This window comes from Aspergillus welwitschiae, assembly GCF_003344945.1.
Source record: "Aspergillus welwitschiae strain CBS 139.54b unplaced genomic scaffold BDQ94scaffold_10, whole genome shotgun sequence".
In the NCBI taxonomy this organism is placed as follows: domain Eukaryota; kingdom Fungi; phylum Ascomycota; class Eurotiomycetes; order Eurotiales; family Aspergillaceae; genus Aspergillus; species Aspergillus welwitschiae.
In genome coordinates this window covers 909,701-923,190 of record NW_020798704.1, presented here as the reverse complement: position 1 = coordinate 923,190, position 13,490 = coordinate 909,701, and the positions used below count along the sequence as shown (strand labels likewise).

The 13,490-nt window shown below is 46.7% G+C and overlaps 6 protein-coding genes across 6 annotated transcripts; 4 read left to right on the top strand and 2 right to left on the bottom strand.

Annotated features, from left to right (window-relative positions):
- The first annotated feature begins 187 nt into the window (after window positions 1-187).
- Window positions 188-5,657, top strand: BDQ94DRAFT_140641 (type V myosin). The gene is made up of 7 exons (XM_026765663.1): window positions 188-579; window positions 653-785; window positions 836-1,025; window positions 1,081-4,942; window positions 5,001-5,074; window positions 5,131-5,345; window positions 5,398-5,657. The coding sequence occupies exons 1-7, from the start codon at window positions 445-447 to the stop codon at window positions 5,505-5,507; spliced, it is 4,719 nt and encodes a 1,572-aa protein (XP_026628341.1). The 5' UTR covers window positions 188-444; the 3' UTR covers window positions 5,508-5,657.
- Window positions 5,658-5,671: 14 nt separating this feature from the next.
- On the top strand, window positions 5,672-6,704 carry BDQ94DRAFT_12466 (non-canonical purine NTP pyrophosphatase). Its single transcript, XM_026763835.1, has 6 exons — window positions 5,672-6,003; window positions 6,066-6,139; window positions 6,190-6,334; window positions 6,391-6,427; window positions 6,482-6,543; window positions 6,596-6,704. Exons 1-6 carry the CDS (start codon window positions 5,830-5,832, stop codon window positions 6,662-6,664), a joined length of 561 nt encoding a protein of 186 aa, XP_026628340.1. The 5' UTR covers window positions 5,672-5,829; the 3' UTR covers window positions 6,665-6,704.
- On the bottom strand, window positions 6,334-7,587 carry BDQ94DRAFT_12473 (nucleoside triphosphates FAP7). Its single transcript, XM_026763839.1, has 4 exons — window positions 7,258-7,587; window positions 7,008-7,156; window positions 6,520-6,934; window positions 6,334-6,415 (listed from the first exon to the last, which is right to left on the bottom strand). Exons 1-3 carry the CDS (start codon window positions 7,438-7,440, stop codon window positions 6,745-6,747), a joined length of 522 nt encoding a protein of 173 aa, XP_026628339.1. The 5' UTR covers window positions 7,441-7,587; the 3' UTR covers window positions 6,334-6,415; window positions 6,520-6,744.
- A 1-nt stretch (window position 7,588) lies between these two features.
- On the bottom strand, window positions 7,589-9,767 carry BDQ94DRAFT_12472 (C78 family peptidase). Its single transcript, XM_026763838.1, has 6 exons — window positions 9,157-9,767; window positions 8,626-9,093; window positions 8,540-8,571; window positions 8,337-8,491; window positions 8,071-8,275; window positions 7,589-8,003 (listed from the first exon to the last, which is right to left on the bottom strand). The coding sequence occupies exons 1-6, from the start codon at window positions 9,619-9,621 to the stop codon at window positions 7,970-7,972; spliced, it is 1,359 nt and encodes a 452-aa protein (XP_026628338.1). The 5' UTR covers window positions 9,622-9,767; the 3' UTR covers window positions 7,589-7,969.
- A 1,051-nt stretch (window positions 9,768-10,818) lies between these two features.
- On the top strand, window positions 10,819-13,261 carry BDQ94DRAFT_140628 (aspartate kinase). The gene is made up of 4 exons (XM_026765662.1): window positions 10,819-11,056; window positions 11,126-11,206; window positions 11,344-12,593; window positions 12,653-13,261. Exons 1-4 carry the CDS (start codon window positions 10,908-10,910, stop codon window positions 12,748-12,750), a joined length of 1,578 nt encoding a protein of 525 aa, XP_026628337.1. The 5' UTR covers window positions 10,819-10,907; the 3' UTR covers window positions 12,751-13,261.
- On the top strand, window positions 12,571-13,261 carry BDQ94DRAFT_140627 (uncharacterized protein). The gene is made up of 2 exons (XM_026765661.1): window positions 12,571-12,593; window positions 12,660-13,261. Exon 2 carries the CDS (start codon window positions 12,898-12,900, stop codon window positions 13,147-13,149), a length of 252 nt encoding a protein of 83 aa, XP_026628336.1. The 5' UTR covers window positions 12,571-12,593; window positions 12,660-12,897; the 3' UTR covers window positions 13,150-13,261.
- Window positions 13,262-13,490: the final 229 nt, after the last annotated feature.

The window sequence follows — 13,490 nt, the reverse complement described above, 5'->3', positions numbered from 1 at the left end:
GGTAGAGTAGATAACCCCTTAAGAGTTTCCGATCATCATCAATAACTAGATAGCAGTAATAGATGATGTTCCTGCCTTCTGGCTCTTGGCGCTGGTGCTGACAACTGTGGGGATCGCGTCGACAAGTGGCGCCGCTCTCCAGGTGCCGCCTCAGGGGTTGCGGCTCGGTAACGCCAGCTGTTAGCCAGTTCAGTAATTTCTCCCTAAAGCGAAGCATGATGCTTTCTTCTGACTTATAATCAAAAATAGAGCCCGTCGCTACCACTACCAGACGGGGAAATCATTTCTCGAACTGCTCTAATTAGTTGTGCTTTTCCCTTACCTCCTCACTAGATGCCTTTTAACATCGATCATTCGAACAGATCCTCCGAACGTCCTGCATAGGTTGCTTTCTCCGGTCACGTCGATATATAGAGAGACAATATATCTACAGACTTGAACGCAATGGCTCACAATTACGAGGTCGGAACAAGGGCTTGGCAGCCTGATCCGACCGAGGGATGGGTCGCATCTGAAGTCAAAGAGAAGTTGGTTGATGGGGACAAAGTGCAGCTAGTCTTTTTGATAGAAACTGGAGAGGTTCGTACCAGATTATTTGCCCGACTATTTCGGATGGAAGGTATGATATCGACTAACAGGTTTATGTGAGAAGACAAAAACTCTGGAAACAACCCAGGCCGAGTTACAGGTAGACAACAATCCAAAACTGCCGCCGTTGATGAATCCTGCCATGCTCGAAGCCAGCGAAGACCTTACAAACTTGTCTCATCTGAATGAGCCAGCTGGTGGGTGTGTCTCCGAACCAAGATTACGGTGGTTACTGAGTCCAGTCCAGTTTTGCAGGCCATCAAGCTGCGTTATGCCCAGAAGGAAATATACACATATAGTGGCATCGTTCTTATTGCTACCAATCCCTTTGCTCGGGTCGATTCACTTTATGTCCCGCAAATGGTGCAAGTATATGCTGGAAAACATAGGGCATCTCAGGCGCCACACCTTTTTGCTATCGCTGAGGAAGCGTTCGCGTAAGAGCGACACCTTATCTCAAAACATGTGTGTTTGCTTACGAAATGTGTTTAGTGACATGCTACGCGATGGAAAGAATCAAACGATTGTAGTCTCTGGTGAATCAGGTGCCGGGAAAACGGTCAGCGCAAAGTACATTATGCGTTATTTTGCAACCCGCGAGTCTTCAGATCAACCCGGAAAGTATACTACCAGTCGAGCAGATGCAATCAGCGAAACTGAAGAGCAAATTCTGGCTACTAATCCTGTCATGGAAGCTTTCGGAAATGCCAAAACCACCCGCAACGATAATTCCTCGCGGTTTGGAAAGTACATTGAAATAATGTTCGATGACAGGACCAATATCATCGGCGCAAAGATACGAACTTACCTTCTTGAACGATCTCGTCTTGTCTTCCAGCCATTGAAAGAGCGCAATTATCATATATTCTACCAACTGGTTGCCGGTGCCACTGACCCCGAAAAACAGGAGCTTGGCCTCACATCCGTTGAGGATTTCGATTATCTTAACCAGGGTGGTACACCGACGATTGATGGTGTTGATGACAGAGCCGAATTCAATGCAACAAAGAAGTCCTTGAGTACTATAGGGGTCCCGGAAGGAACGCAGGCGGAAATTTTCCGTGTGCTAGCTGCTTTGTTGCACCTTGGGAATGTCAGAATAACCGCCACCAGGACAGATTCGAGTTTGTCTTCCTCGGAACCTTCACTTGTTCGAGCTTGTCAATTGCTTGGAATTGACGCCAACGAATTCGCGAAATGGATAGTCAAGAAACAATTAATTACACGAGGGGAAAAGATAACGTCCAATCTAACCCAACAACAGGCCACAGTGGTCCGGGACTCGGTTGCTAAATTCATTTACTCTAGCCTATTCGATTGGCTTGTTGACAGGATCAACCAAGGTCTGGCTACCGATAGTATTTTGAACAAGTTCAAGTCTTTTATTGGGGTCTTGGATATTTACGGGTTCGAACATTTTGCGAAAAATTCCTTCGAGCAGTTTTGCATCAACTACGCCAATGAGAAGCTGCAGCAAGAGTTTAACCAGCACGTGTTCAAACTCGAACAGGAAGAATATGTGCGCGAGCAGATAGACTGGACGTTCATTGACTTTTCGGATAACCAACCTTGTATTGACCTGATTGAAGCAAAATTGGGTATCTTATCCCTTTTGGATGAAGAATCTCGGTTGCCTATGGGCTCGGATGAGCAGTTCGTGACCAAGCTGCACCACAATTTCGCCGCAGATAAGCAGAAGTTCTACAAGAAGCCACGTTTTGGCAAATCCGCGTTTACGATATGTCATTATGCAGTCGATGTGACTTACGAGTCCGACGGCTTCATTGAAAAGAACCGGGACACTGTCCCAGATGAGCATCTGGAGATTCTGCGTGGCTCTTCAAATGATTTTGTGAAAGAAATCTTGGACACGGCTGCAGCCGTTCGCGAGAAAGATTCGGCTTCTATTTCATCCAAACCTGTGGCTGCCCCAGGTCGAAAAATTGGCGTTGCTGTCAATCGCAAGCCAACTCTGGGAGGAATCTTCAAGTCATCATTGATTGAGCTTATGAACACAATTAACTCTACCGACGTGCACTACATACGCTGCATCAAGCCTAATGAGGCTAAGGAGTCTTGGAAATTCGAAGGGCCGATGGTCCTCAGTCAGCTGAGAGCCTGTGGTGTCCTTGAGACTGTACGGATCAGTACGGCTGGATATCCTACACGCTGGACATACGAAGAATTTGCAATCCGGTACTACATGCTTTGTCACTCATCGCAATGGACGTCAGAAATCAGGGATATGTGCCATGCCATTCTACAGAAAGCTCTCGGGGATGGTACCCAGCAAAAGCAAGATAAATATCAGCTTGGTTTAACGAAGATATTCTTCCGAGCAGGCATGCTTGCTTTTCTCGAAAATCTTCGCACATCAAGATTGAATGGGTGCGCTGTTATGATACAGAAAAACCTTCGATGCAAGTACTACCGCCGCAGATATCTTGAGGCTCGTGCCTCTATCCTCACAACACAGGCTCTTATTAGAGGTTTCTTGGCAAGACAACGTGCAGCTGAAATTCGGCAGGTCAAGGCAGCTACGACGATTCAGAGGGTATGGCGAGGACAGAAGGAGCGGCGGAATTACAACCGCATCCGTGCCAATTTCGTTCTTTTCCAGTCAGTTGCAAAGGGATTCCTTTGCAGGCAGAATATCCTCGACACGATTCATGGCAATGCAGCCAAAGTAATACAGCGATCGTTCCGTTCCTGGCGACAGCTACGCGCTTGGAGACAATACCGCAGAAAAGTGATCATTGTCCAGAACCTCTGGAGAGGAAAGCAGGCCAGGAGAGAGTACAAGAAGCTTCGCGAGGATGCTCGGGACCTCAAACAGATCTCTTATAAGCTGGAGAATAAGGTGGTAGAGTTGACTCAGTACCTCGAATCTTTGAAGCGAGAAAATAAGTCACTCAACTCGCAACTGGAGAACTATGAGACACAAGTGAAGTCGTGGAGAAGCCGTCACAATGTGCTCGAGAATCGTTCGAAAGAATTACAGGCCGAAGCAAACCAGGCAGGTATTACTGCTGCTCGCTTAACTGCCATGGAGGAGGAAATGAACAAGTTACAACAGCACCATAATGATGCGCAGGCAACCATCAAGCGTCTCCAAGAAGAAGAGAAGATCTCACGAGAATCGATTCGTACCGCAAACCAAGAGTTGGAGAAACTTCAGCAGCTGAATACGGATGCTGAAAATGAAAAGGCATCCCTTCGTCAGCAGATAGTCGATCTCGAAGAACAGCTTGAGCTTGCAAAGAGAGTTGTACCTGCAAACGGCGTGAATGGAGACCAGCAGAATGGTGGGCCCATTCAGCCGCCTGCGAGCGGCTTGATAAACCTCGTTTCTTCCAAGAAGCCCAAGCCCAAAAGGCGAAGTGCCGGTGCTGAGCGGATCGATATTGATCGTTTCAGTGGCGCCTATAACCCGAGGCCAGTGTCGATGGCCATTCCTAGCTCGGCTATGGGCCGCCAGCATTTCTCGGGAAATGCTTTCTCTCCAGGCCTGGACTCCGTTGAGGTAGAACTCGAGAACTTGTTGTCTGAAGAAGATGAGCTCAATGAAGAGGTGACTATGGGTTTGATACGCAACCTGAAAATTCCACTACCCAGCTCTACACCTCCACCTACGGAGAAGGAGGTCTTGTTCCCAGCTTATTTAATCAATTTAGTGACTTCCGAAATGTGGAACAATGGCTTTGTGAAAGAGTCCGAGCGTTTCCTGGCCAACGTTATGCAGTCAATCCAGCAAGAGGTCATGCAGCACGATGGAGAGGATGCTATTAATCCAGGGGCCTTTTGGCTTTCAAATGTTCACGAAATGTTGTCTTTCGTTTTCTTGGCCGAAGACTGGTACGAAGCACAGAAGACGGATAATTTTGAGTACGATCGTCTGCTAGAGATTGTGAAGCATGATCTCGAAAGCCTGGAGTTCAACATTTATCATACGTGGATGAAAGTATTGAAGAAGAAACTTTACAAGATGATTGTACCAGCGATCATTGAATCCCAGTCCCTCCCAGGGTTTGTTACAAGCGAGACAAACAGGTTCCTTGGGAAGCTCCTACCCTCCAACAACAACCCAGCCTACAGTATGGATAACCTTCTCAGTCTCTTGAATAATGTCTACAAAGCAATGAAGGCTTTCTATCTGGAAGAGACTATCATAACACAGACGGTCACTGAGCTTCTCCGACTTGTTGGTGTCACTGCATTCAATGACCTCCTCATGCGGAGAAACTTTCTCTCCTGGAAACGTGGTCTGCAGATCAACTACAATATCACCCGCATTGAGGAGTGGTGCAAGAGCCATGATATGCCAGAGGGTACACTTCAGCTGGAGCATCTAATGGTAAGGTGTCTATCGAGACGAAGGGATTGTGCTATTTGCTGAAATTAGCTCTATCTAGCAAGCAACCAAGCTTCTTCAGCTCAAGAAGGCCACTTTGAATGACATTGAGATTATCCAGGATATTTGTTGGATGTGAGTTTCGATCAGGTTGTTCTGCTGAAACCTCATGCAGTACTGACAGTTCTTAGGCTCTCACCAAACCAAATCCAGAAACTTCTGAACCAGTATCTCGTGGCTGACTATGAGCAACCTATCAATGGTGAAATCATGAAAGCGGTGGCCTCCCGTGTCACCGAGAAGAGTGATGTTCTCCTTCTGACACCTGTTGACATGGAAGATAGTGGCCCGTATGAGATTGCGGAGCCACGTGTTATAACAGCTTTGGAGACATACACCCCGTCTTGTAAGTGGACCACAGCGGACATTGCGCCGAGTAATGCTAACAGTCTCTGAAGGGCTTCAAACGCCGCGACTAAAGCGGCTGGCTGAAATCGTTTCTGCCCAAGCGATGGCTCAGCAAGAGAGGCTGGAGATGACGGAAAGCGGCGCGACGATGATGGAATAGACCTTGTATATGAGCAACGGAGCACTAGCAGTTTCATAGAAACCCTGATGATGAGCGTTTGTATCGTACTAGCCATTTTGATGATATCTCTGTAAGCAGCCGAATAAGGGACCCAAGCTGAACCACACACTACCGCCTGGTGGGGCTGCGGGGAAACAAGAATCTTAAGCCTTGAATTGAACGAACCTGCGGCACAACAGATATATATATCTAGCGCACCTCCGTATGTCTATTCTCCTTTGTCTGCGGTCTGTCAACGTACAAGCTACTTTCTTGTTCTCCCTTGTTGTTACTTCTGAGAATCTGATCGGCCTACGCAAAGATGGCCTCACTGAAAAACTTAAACTTCATCACCGGCAACAAAAACAAGCTAGCAGAAGTGAAAGCGATATTAGGGACTGTGATCGACGTTGAAAACCAAGCAGTTGACCTTCCTGAGATACAGGGTACGATAGAAGAAATTGCCCGGGAGAAATGCCGACGTGCAGCAGAAGTGGTGAGTGGCATTTCAAAAGGCTGAATCTACACAGCTCTATCACACAGACTCACCTCGGTCAGGTCGGAGGCCCGGTGTTGACGGAAGATACTGCGCTTGAATTTCACGCCCTCAAAGGACTGCCTGGCCCATATATGTATGTATTCCTCGTCCAAGCATACTGACTCTCCTACTAATCCTATCTAGCAAATCATTTCTCGATGCCCTAGGCCATGAAGGTCTGAATAAATTGCTTGACTCATTTGAGACCAGGGCTGCGGAGGCTGTCTGCACCTTTGCCTTTTCCAGCGGACCCGGTTCGGATCCAATCTTATTCCAGGGTAGAACTGAGGTAGGATTGAGTGTCAACTCCACCTACCCTGTCAGAAGCTGACGCATTCACGCAAGGGAGCTATCGTGAGACCAAGGGGCCCTGCAAATTTTGGTATGTACAGGCGACTATTAGTTACACAAATTGAGGCTCACTAGCTCCTTCCAGGCTGGGACCCGATTTTTGAGCATCAAGGCAAGACTTACGCTGAAATGGACAAAGAAGAGAAGGTCATGAAATTGTCCCATCAGTTTCTTCGATCAGCCACTAATATTGGAGCAGAACCGTATCTCACACAGATATAAAGCCCTGGTCAAATTGCAAGATTGGTTGGCCGACAGACGTCCTTGATATGACCTGCAGATTTCACGATACGAATTGGTGTCGGTTTCGGCCGCCCCTCCCCCGTATCCCTTGGGATAATCGAGACCTCAAGCTCGATCATGTTTCCAAGATTGTACCCAGCTAGAAATCCTTGCGCAATTGGACTCTACATCCTCATCCCTCTCACTATTCAATACAACCACTAATTCCTCGTCGAAGGCTTCTCGAGCTTCGTCAAGCAAAACACCAAATATCTCGGCATCTAAATTTTCCTGCAGCTTCGTTTCATTGTAGCCCCTGCAACAATAAGCTCCAATTAGGATTTCAGCTGATAGTAAAGGGGGTTGTGGCTTATGGTCCTGTGGTGTACCTTGATGCGAGACGATCATAATGAACAGCCGTAGATGGGCAGCGTAATACAACGACCAGATCGATCCATGACTTGGGGAATAGATCGCATGCATGCCAGTCGATTAGATAGCCACCCTGAAGCACCTGATCCTCAATAGCGTCCAGGAGCTGCAATATATGTATGTCAGGTAAACGTAAGGAGTGCATGATTGAAACCAACTTATCAGGCGACTGAAAACCAGACTAGAATAAGCGTTACATGAACGTACTTTGTCCTCATCCACGACCCAGGTTTGTAATTCGTGGTCATATGTCTCGTAGCAGTCTCGCTCTTTTGCGACATGGTTGATTGAAAGATGCCGCAGACCTGTCTCCTCGGCCAATTGTTCGCAATGGACGGTTTTGCCTACGCCGGGCGTGCCTGTTATTATCACATTCGGAGATGTCCGCATTATGCCTCATTGAAATGCGTGAAGTGAATTATATCTTTCAATATGCCCGATAAAGGCCGATAAAGTTTCCACAGTGAGGGGAAATTTTCCGTGGGGTAGGTAATCAGTACAGCTCCGGATTATCAAACTTCCCGATATCTCCATAAGTTACCCGGTGTTACATGATTCGTTATCTAGGAGATTGAAGCTGCCGTGCTCAGAATTATATATGCACAAACGAGTATTAGAGTACTTAGACAAGGCTAGCTCACATGTAACCCCGATAAGCATGGAGGTATGCAGAGAGCTCGCCGGGAAGCTTGAGTTCTTATGATGTGGTACAATGCACTTGAAAACCCAACCTAATAACCTTCCTCAAGCATGCTGCCACTTGTTGAGCTGACAGATAGCGGCTACTTGAACATTCATGTCCATGCTGATGATAATGGGAAATAGCAAACTAGGCCCGTTGTGATGCACGCTTCACATCGTAGGCCAAAGAACTGTTGCTGTTTTGCAGCCTGATGCCATGCCGCGCTTGTCCGCAGTGCTATTTGCTAGACGAATTGGCGGAATATTTAAGCCTAGGAGTAGTCTGGTAAGCTAACCCTGCATCGTCACCATATCGGTCGCCTCTTCCATGTAACTTACTTTAGAAGCTCAAATACCTTGTACTTTTGCAGATATGCTGTGCCTCGTCTGTATACCTTCAATACGCGTGCGGGGTCCGACGTCAGTGCCTGGGGCCCTCTGAGCCGTTTCACTGCTGGAGGTGTTCGGAACATAGGATCGAAGACTAGTATGTTTGCGCTACCACCGTCACGAATTTCGAAACCGATAATTGTCATGGAGTGTCCTGTTTATGCCCATCCACTCATTAGACATGTTACATGTCACGAAGAAAGAGGTCTTCAAACCCTGGTGCTGGAAGTAAATAGGGGGCAAGTTTGTCTGCATGACTTTGTGTCCTTCCTCTAAAGCACATGATCCTCGAAAATAAGCCGCAACATTCATGTATAGTGCGTCATGTGCACGCACTTCCTTCGAGGCACCAATGCTATTTGCTTCGCACCTGTGGGTTGTTAAAGCAGCGCTTCCCGGCTTGGAGATGGAGTCTTACTGTATGCCGAGACTCGAGAACAGCGCTTGTGCCTATAAATTAATGAATCAATTCAATCCACATGATTACATTCACGATCATCATACCTCTGGCGTGCCAATGTACTTCCTAGTTCCTCGGATACCTCCTGTTTCGACCCTCCCTACACTATTAAAACCATTGTCCCACGCATCTTCGATCATATCTTGTAGTTGGAAGATCGTGGGTAGCTCTCGTGGGAAACGCTCATGCCCCGGAAGTTGAGTTTCTTTCATGTACGTGATTAGCATTTGAATGTTCCTATACCCGCAAAATCCTCCTTCTTTGGGGATCTTCGAGATCTGATGGACCTTTGGGCTGCAAAAAAAAGCACGTTGAACGGATTTGTCCTGCTCACATAACCGAGCGAGCACCGGAATGACATCGCGCGTCTCGTTCTCGACAGCTTCGCGCCTCCGAAGCGTGCCGTCTACGGCGATTGTATTTGTGAAAATTGACATAGAACCCCTCTCTAACATTCTTCGCAGCCACGATGGCATCTGCTTTTCGTGAGCATGAGGCCCTAACTCCGTACGCTAAGTAGTATGTCAGCACAACGCGCTCTATGATGGATAAAGGATAAATGAAGATTTTCGTACACCAAGCCGCTTAGCTCTCCCATTGTGCGGTGTTTTCGTGCCACCAATCAATGACCATGATGAGAGCGTTCTATCTTCGCTGGGTAGCAGCCCGGGAGTGCCCCTTTCCAACCATTCCTGTCTCTCTGCATCATGGCTTGACACTGCACTCTCCATGTCAACAGGCAATTCCGGCTGGCATGAAGATATGTCATCAAGGGCAACTGTTTCCGCAAAATGCAAGTCGAGGTGGGCGGAGAGTTCGGTGTTGAGTACTATTTCCCCACAGCCGTGTGGACACTCGGTATAATCCCCAGAACATTCTCCTGTTCCAGTTGAGGGTGCATTTGCCGGCCGTCTGCTATGCCCAGCCTGGGTATCCACTTCAGGGTGGTAAACATCCACATGTTCTACAACACGGCTGATGCCCGGATCAGAAAATGGACAAAAGGGACATGTTGGATCACTATCATTTTTATGGTCCATGGCAACCAGTATTGTATCCGCCCCAAGAATTACCTCGAGATGAGATGAAGACAGCTCCACGCTCTTGTAAGTTATGACTGATATTTTCGTCTCACAAACAAAGAAGAGGTGATTGGGAGCCGACTAGGGCCAGAAGTAGGTAAAGGTGACAGTTGGCTAAATAGGCACCCATCGTAGGCCCACCTAAATCAACCACGGAATCATGTGCCAAGCAGCTTAGATGCGAAGATCGAGACCCAACTGAGACGACTTGCCCTAAAACGATATACAATCTACTGTTGCTTATAATTATCACTTACTCCCGACGGTGTACTTGGGTGTGGCAAAAAAGCCCTACAATGATACGAATGAAAGTGTGGCCCTGAGATCATTCACTATTTAGCTGCCGTGCGACGATGCAGACTCCGTGGTATGATAAAAAACAATGCTATTACGGGTAGTATTGCCTTATGGGGGGTCTAGCCTCATACCAGTGTCGGTTATTCTTCCCGACTTGCTACCAGCAAATCAAATTGTATTCCTCTTGATACTGGTAGGCATGACAAACGGAGTATATTAATATCCACAAAGCATATATCACTGTTACTTAGTGCATATCACAAAGTAGATTTGATGCACCGTATAGGTAAACATGACATCTGATGGTAAACCAGTACATAGTACTATAGTATCGATAACAGGTAGCATACTGATCGGATCTCATTCAATAGATCACACCTCGCATTTCCTATGATACAAAAACTGCACATAGCAATGAAAAGGTGAGAATAGAAGTTCGAGACCCTGAATGAGCAATACCATAGTTCGCGACCAAATAGCCGAATCAGTCACCTGTAGTCTGCTGTATATAAGAAAATGATAGGCTAACATAGCACCAAGTGGTCCAATTGAAGAATTCAGAAAAGGTTTTAGTGTGATACCATTATATCGTATCTTTGGTTGTAGATGGTTGAGTCTTCTGTGAATTACGTTACGCTACGGGGGGGGTGCAAACTCATAGCATAGCAGAAAAACTAGACTGCTTTGGTACTAATGCACCCATGTTCCTTGACTCAACGTTCATCTTCGATTAGTAATTATCAAGTTCCGATACTGTGTACCCGCAAAAGGAAGGCGGAGAAACGAAATGGTGAATGATCATTCGTCTCACATCTCATCGGCATGAGCTCCGCTTTCGCAACCCCGCCAGTGCACATAAAAAAGGCTGTCCCGCTACCGGAGCCAATTGCGTGGGTGTGTCATCTCTCAATTGCGAGGCTTCAACTTGCTGTTCCAGCGACCCAAAGATGGATGGCCACCAGCAAAGCCAGAAGGATCCTTTGGAATTTGCCAGGAGTGAGTCGAAAAACTCACCGGATAGCAATTGGATTGTGCAGAAGTTTGGAGGTACCAGTGTTGGGAAATTCGCATTGAACATCATTGATCAAGTGGTATTGTAAGTAAATCTGTTCTCTGTATATCCATCTAACATTCGTCGTGTTTGCTAACAACGGCTTTGAATCAGACCAAGTCTACTCGAACACCGCGTGGCTATAGTCTGTTCGGCACGGAGTAGTTCAACGAAGGCTGCAGGAACCACGAACCGGTGAGTCATAATCTCTGTGTTCAAAATCTCAGGAGATCCTTCCATATACTGTCCAGCTCTTGTCCGCAATGTTTTCACGACTTCCAGATCCCGTTAGAACAGAGTTACCATTCGGACTAACCCACTATATAACACAGTCTGTTGCGAGCAGCTCGGGATGCGGAAGACGCTCTATCACAAGAATATGCTTCCCTTGTTGAGGCAGTCCGGCTCGAACATATCCAGGTCGTTGACGATCAAATCCAGTCTAAGGTGCTCAAGTCCCGGCTCGTTTCAGAGATAAACAACGAATGCGACAAAGTACTTCGAGTCTTGGAGGCTGCACAGACACTAGGAGAAATAAGCGCACGATGCGTGGATAAAGTGATCAGTACAGGAGAAAAATTGAGTTGTCGCTTAATGGCCGCATATATTCAAGACCGCGGGGTGGATTCACAGTACGTGGATCTAGCTGAGGTCATCGACTTTCCTATTTCGAATCAGGGCCTCGACCAGGACTTCTACAATAATCTCGCTGCAGCTCTTGGCCGAAAGATTCGGGCTTGTGAAAACAAAGTACCAGTTGTTACTGGCTTTTTTGGAACCGTGCCCGGGGGCCTCCTCGATCAGATTGGCCGCGGTTATACTGATCTCTGCGCCGCCCTCGTTGCTGTTGGAATAGATGCCAAGGAACTTCAAGTCTGGAAAGAGGTCGATGGAATATTCACCGCAGATCCCCGGAAGGTGCCTACTGCACGCCTTTTACCTGCAATCACGCCAGCTGAAGCAGCTGAACTGACATTCTACGGTTCGGAGGTAATTCATCCCTTCACCATGGAGCAAGTCATCCGCGCCAAGATTCCAATTCGCATAAAGAATGTTATGAACCCAAGAGGTGATGGCACCGTGATCTTTCCAGACTCTACTTTCGAATTGGAGAAGACAACTCCAGGCCATGATCCGAGGCTATTCCGTACCCGCAGCCCTAGTCTTGTGCAGCGGCCTAAACGCCCAACGGCGGTAACGATTAAGCACAAGATATTGGTGATTAATGTACATTCCAACAAACGTTCGCTCTCACATGGATTTTTCGCTGGGATATTCTCCGTTCTCGACAGGTGGAGACTTTCAATTGATTTGATCTCTACGAGCGAGGTTCATGTCTCGATGGCTCTTCATTCGGAAATGCCTCTCCTCAATGGAGTCGGGAGGGATGAATATCAAGTTATTGATGAAGATCTCAAAGGTGCTTTGCGCGACCTGCAGCGATATGGTACAGTTGATATCATCCCCGAGATGGCAATCCTTAGTCTTGTCGGGAAACAGATGAAAAATATGATCGGAGTAGCTGGCCGGATGTTTTCTACCCTAGGTGAGAATAATGTCAATATTGAGATGATTTCCCAAGGTAAGTCTCGCTTTCACCTGTGCATCCTGAACACCGACTGACGATATACCGCCCTGAAGGTGCAAGTGAGATCAACATCTCATGTGTCATTGAAGAGAGAGACGCTGATCGTGCCTTAAATATCATCCACACCAGCATGTTCACGTTCTTGGACTGAAAAGTGCTCTTTGTCTTCCCTTATACTTTTGCGTCGCGCTACCTTCCAGATTTTGTGTCCGTCTCTAACGCTATGATGTCCATAATCACCCTTATGTCTTTCCAAACTACAAGAGTCACGTGCATATAAACAGCTGTGTAGTTGATCATGCTTCTTTCCTCCCTTTCTTTCTATCTCCTTTTTTCCTTTCGTCGGTTGCAGGTCCGTCTAATGCAGATAGATTCTTGGCTTTCCTTGTATGCCCCAGGTTGTTCATGTATTGGCGTCAAGTTCATTTTCTCTGGTCTACCGGGGTTGGCTTACCTTTATACATTTTTTGATTTATCTGTCCTTTTTGTCTATTATAGAGTTTCATTTCCTCGCAATACCTCTCCCATTATTCATAAGGAATGTTTCTAGTTAAGTTTTCTTCGGTTTATTCATCACATTGCTGAATAACTAACTAGTCATCTATCAGAATGGCTTAGTTATATGGCGAGGTCCGGATGTCCAGATTAATTTTGCTTCCAATAACGATCAGTATATGCATAGTTCCTGCAGGTCCAAAAAGAACACATTTTCAGAACGGTGCGTGCGAGTTTTGTTTTCCACATTGCTCAAGGAAAACCTCGCACGCGGAAAAGAACATTGAATGATATAGTAGTAGATACAGTAGTACGGAGTAGATAATGAGATATAAGAGGAGCATATCCTACAAAATGATTGTGTCCTATCAGAGATAGTTAGCTATACCTTTTATG

Bases quoted from the DNA above. Each gene is read 5' to 3' on its own strand.
- BDQ94DRAFT_140641 (XM_026765663.1), top strand. From the start codon at position 445: ATGGCTCACAATTACGAGGTCGGAACAAGGGCTTGGCAGCCTGATCCG. The intron at 5,075-5,130 runs GTGAGTTTCGAT...GACAGTTCTTAG, and splicing joins ATCCAGGATATTTGTTGGAT to GCTCTCACCAAACCAAATCC. The intron at 5,346-5,397 runs GTAAGTGGACCA...CAGTCTCTGAAG, and splicing joins GGAGACATACACCCCGTCTT to GGCTTCAAACGCCGCGACTA.
- BDQ94DRAFT_12466 (XM_026763835.1), top strand. From the start codon at position 5,830: ATGGCCTCACTGAAAAACTTAAACTTCATCACCGGCAACAAAAACAAG. The intron at 6,004-6,065 runs GTGAGTGGCATT...CACCTCGGTCAG, and splicing joins GCCGACGTGCAGCAGAAGTG to GTCGGAGGCCCGGTGTTGAC. The intron at 6,428-6,481 runs GTATGTACAGGC...AGCTCCTTCCAG, and splicing joins AAGGGGCCCTGCAAATTTTG to GCTGGGACCCGATTTTTGAG.
- BDQ94DRAFT_12473 (XM_026763839.1), bottom strand. From the start codon at position 7,440: ATGCGGACATCTCCGAATGTGATAATAACAGGCACGCCCGGCGTAGGC. The intron at 7,157-7,257 runs GTACGTTCATGT...CATATATTGCAG, and splicing joins GGGTCGTGGATGAGGACAAA to CTCCTGGACGCTATTGAGGA. The intron at 6,935-7,007 runs GTACACCACAGG...TTATTGTTGCAG, and splicing joins TATGATCGTCTCGCATCAAG to GGGCTACAATGAAACGAAGC.
- BDQ94DRAFT_12472 (XM_026763838.1), bottom strand. From the start codon at position 9,621: ATGGACCATAAAAATGATAGTGATCCAACATGTCCCTTTTGTCCATTT. The intron at 8,492-8,539 runs GTAAGACTCCAT...AACAACCCACAG, and splicing joins TTCTCGAGTCTCGGCATACA to GTGCGAAGCAAATAGCATTG. The intron at 8,276-8,336 runs GTTTGAAGACCT...GGGCATAAACAG, and splicing joins TATTTACTTCCAGCACCAGG to GACACTCCATGACAATTATC.
- BDQ94DRAFT_140628 (XM_026765662.1), top strand. From the start codon at position 10,908: ATGGATGGCCACCAGCAAAGCCAGAAGGATCCTTTGGAATTTGCCAGG. The intron at 11,057-11,125 runs GTAAGTAAATCT...GCTTTGAATCAG, and splicing joins ATCATTGATCAAGTGGTATT to ACCAAGTCTACTCGAACACC. The intron at 11,207-11,343 runs GTGAGTCATAAT...TATATAACACAG, and splicing joins GCTGCAGGAACCACGAACCG to TCTGTTGCGAGCAGCTCGGG.
- BDQ94DRAFT_140627 (XM_026765661.1), top strand. From the start codon at position 12,898: ATGCTTCTTTCCTCCCTTTCTTTCTATCTCCTTTTTTCCTTTCGTCGG.